This window comes from Rhinopithecus bieti, unplaced genomic scaffold, assembly GCF_001698545.2.
Source record: "Rhinopithecus bieti isolate Rb0 unplaced genomic scaffold, ASM169854v2 scaffold_14454, whole genome shotgun sequence".
Classification (NCBI taxonomy): Eukaryota; Metazoa; Chordata; class Mammalia; order Primates; family Cercopithecidae; genus Rhinopithecus; species Rhinopithecus bieti.
In genome coordinates, this window is record NW_016808228.1 from 2,095,996 (window position 1) to 2,103,098 (window position 7,103).

The 7,103-nt window shown below is 49.0% G+C and overlaps 1 protein-coding gene and 1 long non-coding RNA gene across 2 annotated transcripts in view; one reads left to right on the top strand and one right to left on the bottom strand.

Moving 5' to 3' along the window:
• Positions 1-1,821, bottom strand: part of GNB5 (G protein subunit beta 5) — a 60,844-nt gene extending 59,023 nt beyond the window's left edge. Inside the window, exon 1 of the mRNA XM_017886112.1 lies at positions 1,593-1,821. Within this exon, the coding sequence (XP_017741601.1) occupies positions 1,593-1,704 (112 nt within the window). The 5' untranslated portion in view covers positions 1,705-1,821. The remainder of the gene's footprint in view (positions 1-1,592) is intronic.
• Positions 1,822-1,850: 29 nt separating this feature from the next.
• LOC108538184 (uncharacterized) overlaps positions 1,851-7,103 on the top strand; it is a 32,027-nt gene continuing 26,774 nt past the window's right edge. Inside the window, exons 1-2 of the long non-coding RNA XR_001888014.1 lie at positions 1,851-2,235; positions 2,883-3,035. This is a non-coding gene — a long non-coding RNA (uncharacterized LOC108538184). The remainder of the gene's footprint in view (positions 2,236-2,882; positions 3,036-7,103) is intronic.

The window sequence follows — 7,103 nt, forward strand, 5'->3', positions numbered from 1 at the left end:
GGGGGGGGGGCGTGCATCCGGTAAGTCCTTTAACTTATCAGCAGGGGACCTTCGGTAAGTCTTTTAACTTCTTTGTGCTTCAGTTTCCTCATCTGTCAAATGGATAAGTTAGACGACCTATGAATACTTTTCACCATGTTGGCCAGGCTGGTCTCACACTGGGAGGAGGATTTCTGGGAAAACTTTTGCTTTGCTTTCTTGATAGGCAGCAAAGAGAGATTGGTGTCCATATTCCCCCTTCTTCCTGCCTTGGATACAGAAGTGATGTCTGGAGCTGTGGCAATCATATTATAATCATGGGGCAAATGCCACTGCTCTAAGGTGTGGAGAAGAAAGCAGAAGGAGCCTGGGTCCCTGATGGGGGGTAGTGGGAGTGGGGGGTGCAGCGGAACAAAAGCAGGTGATCTTCCACCTTTGCTCTTGTTATGTAAGAAAAGTAATTCTCAATTCGCATTACCACATTATTTGGGGTTTGTGGTTAGTGATTGCTGGATACGATTTCTAAGCTTAGAGTGCCTCCTGTTTAAAGGAGACCCCTAGGAAAGCACAGCACACGCTAGATTCAGGTCATCCACTTCTCTTAAGTCATCTTCAGAGATCAAAGGCTAAAGGCCCTAGCATGAACCCCATTTTTCCATTCCAAATAGAATGTAAAGGGTGGCACCGATTAGGAACGGCAGGAGAACAACGTCAAGGTGTGCGCGAGGGCACGGTGTGAGGCCTTGCTCAGCAAAGGGGAGATGCCACCCTCGGAGCTGGAAAGTGAGCAGATACTACCACTTCCCCAAGCCTGGTCCCCAGCCCAAGCTCTGCTGAGGAGGAGCCCTCTGACAAAATAAAGGAATATTGTTCTGGCCAAGAGTCACTGAACCTGGCTATTTAATCTAATCACTCACTCATAAAAATCACAGTCAGTTCTGAATTACGGTGGTGGTGGTGGTGAACAATGCAAGTTTAAGATTGCTATGGCTCTTTTATGCCAATCCACCAGATCGATCCAAAAGCTTCTTAAACAGCCTTAAACGAACTGAAAGGTTGAATTTGGTGAGCTCCTCCACTTCCCTTCTCTCTCAGTCATCCAGCTTCCCGCCCCCAAGGATAGGGGAGAGGTTGGAAACATGAGCTTTGAAATTGCAGTCTCATAAAAGCAAAACTGAGAAAACACAAAACAGTGATGGAGAAAGCTAGACGATCATTAAAAAACAAAACAGGAGTCTCTCCCAGGCCGCGCCCACACGGGCTCGCCGCGCTCGGTCGTCACCACCGACACCCCACCTCTTGCCCTCCGCATGGGAGGGGCAAGAACGCGATCAGTTCGCAGCTTCCAGGCAGGTGACGAGGTTAGCAAGTCCCGCAGTCCTCCGCTAGCTGGCGGCGGGGGTCTACCAGGTGCCCGGACCCTCCAAGGGCCCCACGCCCGCGCGCCCCGGGGCTCGGGACTGCTACCCGCGGCTCACCTGCGCGCCCGGGCCCTGGGGCCCTGCTCCCGGGAGGTGGCGCGGGCCTGGCTCCCGTCGCAGCCCCGGCCGCCCCCGCCAGGGAAGTCGCGAGGGTGTCCGGCTTGCCCCGCCCGCCTCCCAGCCCGCACTCACGCTCCACGTCGTGCAGCTTGGCCCGCTCCTCCTCCAGCTTGCCCTTGAGGCTTTCGGCCTCGCTCTTCAGCGACGCCAGCGTCTCGTTCTCGTGCAGCGCCTCGGTTGCCATCTTCGCGCGGGGACGCGGCGGGGAGGGAAGCGGAGAGCGGGGATGCGCTGAGCCGCGGTGGGCGCCGCTCCAGCTGCCGTCCCCGGCTCGGAGCGCCGCCCCACGGTCCCGCCCTCCGCGATGACGCCAGCAGCTGCGGGCCCGGCTGCTGCGCCTGAGCCCCCAGACCCCGGCACCTGGGCGCGCGCTCTGGCGCAGTGCCCGGTGCGATGTCCGCGTCAGCGCTGCTGCGCACACTACCCCGGAGAGGCAGGGAGTGTCAGGCTCATTTTACCGGCGGGCAAACTGAGGCTCAGGAATGCTGGGTGATTTGCCCGAGGACGCACACCGAGGGAAGGGCCAAACCGGGATTCCACCTCGGGACTTCCCGCTTCTGGGGAGGCCGGTGAGGCTCCCGCGACACGGCCCTCCCATCCCCAAGCCTCTTGTGCAGATCTCCGTTCTGTGGGACTTGATTGCGGGCTGCGAGCCCGTGGCTCCTGCAGGCAGAGAGAGGACGGGAGAGGAGATGGCTACAAGGCTTGGCCGCAGGTAGCTATGGTGCTCCCCCAACAAGGAACCGGAAACCCTCTTCGTTTGTTAATCTAAATAAACAAAAATAAAAGTAGTTGCTGGGTTCTGAGACGGAGTCTCTGAGGCATTAGGAGGCCCACCCTTAGGTTTTCTTTTCTTCACGCAGGAATCAGGTCCCTGGCTTGGGGGCGGCAAAAGGAGATGGCCGTGGGTCGGTGGGCACGCAAGCTCAGACCTGGGGCTTCTGAGCCCACGCCCAGGCATCTGGGATCCCTCACTTCTGAGGCCACCTCCAGCCTTTTAGAATGAAGGGCTGGCACAGTTCTACCAGGATGCACATTTAGTGACTTCCGTCAGACTGAAGCATCCCCTCGCCCCAAGCGCCTGAAGTGTGAGGGGCATTGTTCTAAGTGCTTTAAATCGCATTTGTTTAATCCTCGCAGGAGTCACCTTGAATGGGCACTCTTATCCCCACTTTACAGAAGAGGAAACTGAGGCACAGAAAGACTAAGTGATTACTCAGGGGGCACCTTCCAAGAAAGAGGGAGAGACAGGATTTGGACCCAGACAGGCTGGCTCCATAGTCTTCTAGACTTTGGTGTGGCTGATCCAACTCAAGCCTTCTCCTTTTTGCCTCTTCTGTGATCTTGCATGCGTTTTTGCAGAGAATGAGAAGGCAGATCAAAGTTACAAATTCTGCTGGAACATCACTAAGCAGAATCTTGGGTGCTGTCCCCACCTCTCTGTACCTGCTCCCTCCCAGAGAAGCCAGCCTGCACTTACTGTCCCGGACCCCCTCTATCCGAGAAAAGTTGAAGGTACTTGATATTTTAATCTGTACATAGTTGTTTTACAGGTTAGAGTCTGAGATCCTCAGTTTCCTTATCTGGAAAAGCTTCTTCATAGGATCTGCTTCATAGGATTGTTATGAGAATTAAGTAAGATGGTGTGGGCCGGGCGCGGTGGTTCACACCTGTAATCCCTACACTTTGGGAGGCCAAGGTGGGTGTATCACCTGAGGTCAGGAGTTCGAAACCAGCCTGGCCAACATGGTGAAACCCTCTCTCTACTAAAAATACAAAAAGTAGCCGGGTGTGGTGGTGCATGGCTGTAACCTCAGCTACTCAGGAGGCTGAGACACGAGAATCACTTGAACCCTGGAGTCAGAGGTTGCAGTGAGCGGAGATCATGCCACTGCACTCCAGCCTGGGCAACAGAGTGAGACTCAAAAAAACAAAAAGATAGTGTGGGTGAAGACTTTAGCAGACTTCTCCGTACATAGCAGATGCTTATTCACTGCTAGTTCTCTTTTCTGTTCCCATCCATATATTAATAGATTTATTTGTCATTGTTCCTCAGTATTTAAGTATTTAGCATAGTACTTGCATATAGTAGGTGCTCAGTTAATGCTAGTTTATTAAATTGATGTATAAAACAATATATAAAATATATAAATCTGTATAAACTATGTTAAAAATATAAATGTATAACAAAACATTTTATAAATGAATAAACATATAAATACAATTATTTAAGTATAAGAATGTAAAATTTAAAAGCAAAATGTTACACCTGTTTGAGAGTTTGTAGAGCAAAAGGTTAAGAGCACAGGCTCTGTCTAGATCTGACTGCCTGGGGGCAAATCCTGGCTCTGCTGTGTGGCCTGAGGGATTTACTTGTCAGTGTCTCTGGCTCTTCTGTAAACGGGAGACAACACCTCCTCCAGACTCTGTATGGCATGCGGAGAGAGCAGTGCATGGCACACAATATGCATCTGTTATTATTACTGAGGCTGCCTGATACACTTGAGCAGTTCACATGAGGTAATTTAAATGAGACACTGGGTCATGGGGTATACTTTTCACAAGGGCCATCTCGGGGGGCTCAGGCAAGGCAGCCTCGTCTCATCACCTCCTTAGGCTGGCTCTAGACTTTTGCAGGATGTGTGTGTGTGGTTCGGGGTCCTCCTGGCTGTGAAGATCTGAGGCACGTGGTACTTCTCACTGGTGTGTGCCCTCTTCTGGGGGTTCTTTATGTAAAATAAACCTCAAATAGCCTCCAACCTGGAGAATCAACTATCTAGATATAAGGCCATCAAACTTTTAATGGTTGGGCAGTTTGCCAAGTGCTTTCTTGTATTTTGGTGTTCACTCCCGCTGAGGAAGCCAGATATCAGAAAAGTGAGGTCAGCTACATTCCACAGTGGTTGAGATAAAGGGTCACTTCTATTCATGAAAAGGGCCCAGTGGGGACTGCGTCTACATAATCCCAGACACTTGAATGAAAGGCCAGCTGTCAGTCACTGGATGTCTCCTCAGCTGAATGATGCTGTCTGAATATTTGGGAACCCCCAAGTAGAGAGTAGAGATTGTATTAAAGTAATTGTGGTTTTTGCCATTGCTTTCAATTGAAAGCAATGAGAATTGTTATGAGAATTAAGTAAGATGGTGTGGGCTGGGCACGGTGGTTCACACCTGTAATCCCAACACTTTGGGAGGCCAAGATGGGTGTATCACCTGAGGTCAGGAGTTCAAAACCAGCCTGGCCAACATGGTGAAACCCTCTCTCTACTAGAACTACAAAAATTAGCTAGGCGTGGTGGTGCATGCCTGTAACGTCAGCTACTCAGGAGGCTGAGGCACGAGAATTGCTTGAACCCTGGAGTCAGAGGTTACAATGAGCCGAGATCGCACCATTGCTTCAATTGAAAGCAATGGCAAAAACCATAATTACTTTTGCACCAACCTAATAGTAGTGCCAGCTGTCAACTGTTCCCTAGAAGAGTATCTCCAGGCCTGGCCCCTGTGCCTGGGAGAACCTGTGTGCCACAGAGGACTCAAAATCTGGGATTTTGCAGGGGAAGCTGTTTAAAAAGCAGAAGAGTTAGATTAATAAATAATGGGGGGCGGGGGTAAGGCCCCCAGAAAGCAGGTTTGTTTTTAAGAACTAAATGTCCTCAGTTCTACAATTCACAGAGCCAAGTTAGAACATAGGCTGTAGAAATATACTACAGGTAGAAGCCCCTTACACCTAGACTGAAGACACATCCAAATTGCTATGCTGTATCAAAGCGTTTTTATGCCACCCTAGGCTGTTTACTTGCTATTTGCTTTAAGGGAGTAATTTTTAATGTAATCACTGTCAGGGGTTACAATGGAATCAGAAGGATAAAAAGCGCCCTTTCTTTTTCAGTTGGATAAAATGTATTCCTCTCTTTGATTGTATTACGGATTTTGTTGTTTTAAATATGTGAGGATTTCCTACTGTGCTTTTCAGGAGGAGTGCTTTACCACTTTTCACCAAGTGTGGGCTCTGCTCAGCTGCACTATTGAGCACAGCTTTGCAAATTCTCTGAGATAGGACTAATTCTTAGGGCTTCAGTGATGCTGTGGGCATTTTTCCTGCAAGATCTGAAGCCTGTGCACAGCCACCTCTGGTGCGGACTTGATTTTGTGTACTTTGAAAAATTCCAGGATTTGTATTCCATTCCTAGTCTTTGTTGAAGGCTTAGGCCGAAGGAGTACTTCTGAGCTGAATTTTGCTCACTACTGAGGCCCTGTAAGATTCCATCTTCATTAGAGCTGGACCCACACACCACTGGGACCTGTCCTTGGAAAGATGCTCCCAGACTGTTTATTTGCCAGCTTCTCTTTTAGCTTGATTGCCTGCCAAGCAGACTTGTAGAAGTCAGAAGAAAAAAGTATTAGCCCTAAGAAAGAATAGAAGCTAAAACATTCATTGAGCACTTTCCTTGCTGGGTACTGTTTAAAATAAGTTATCAAATGAAATCATGTGATCCTCATAAAACTCTTATGATGTAGGTGCTATTAGTATTTCTATTTGCAGATGGGAAAACAGGCTTCAGGAGAAAGGTGAGAACCTCCTTGCACACCACTAACTAGGAACATAAATAGGATTTGGACCCAGGCAGTCAGACACTAGAGTACACATCCTGAACCCCTATGCTATACTGCCTCGCGAAGCCTAGGCATACTGAAAATTGTGTGTTATAGAAACTGATTCTATGGCAACTCGTCTGTCACAGGACTCTCGCTTGACTGTTTTAAGACAGATAACTAAATTTTTTTTAAAGTGGCACTTACGATTTCTGCACATGTTGAACAGTAGCTGAGTTGTTGAGATTTCTTGAAAACTGGTCTCAGAGCTCTTTGTTTGAAACATTTGTCACATGAGCCAAATACATTAACAAGAAAGGTCTGATCACACATCTTCTACCCAAGATGAACTGAGAAAAAGTGAAAAGAAGGGCGAGAGTGTGAGAAAAGCCAATGGTTTTAGCTTTCTAAAATCTCTTCTTGCTTGTACCATGGTAGCTATTCAGACATCTACATATAGGATAGAGTATATGCAATTAATTTATAACCTTTCAACTATTACAACATGCTGGGTCAATACAACTCATTTATTTAATCAGTGAGAAAGCATCAGACAATAGGTTTTCTGAACTTAACACGTCTAACCGGTTTTTTGGCAGCTGGCAGACACAGTCAGGATTGATCCTGGCAGCACAGTATCAATTCTGTGGGGTTTCACAATGGAAAATGTTGTTGTAACGGATGCTATAATTTAAAACTTTTTAGGCCGGGCGCGGTGGCTCAAGCCTGTAATCCCAGCACTTTGGGAGGCCGAGACGGGCAGATCACGAGGTCAGGAGATCGAGACCATCCTGGCTAACACGGTGAAACTCCGTCTCTACTAAAACACAAAAAACTAGCCGGGCGAGGTGGCGGGCGCCTGTAGTCCCAGCTACTCCGGAGGCTGAGGCAGGAGAATGGCGTAAACCCGGGAGGCGGAGCTTGCAGTGAGCTGAGATCCGGCCACTGCACTCCAGCCTGGGCGACAGAGCGAGACTCCGTCTCAAAAAA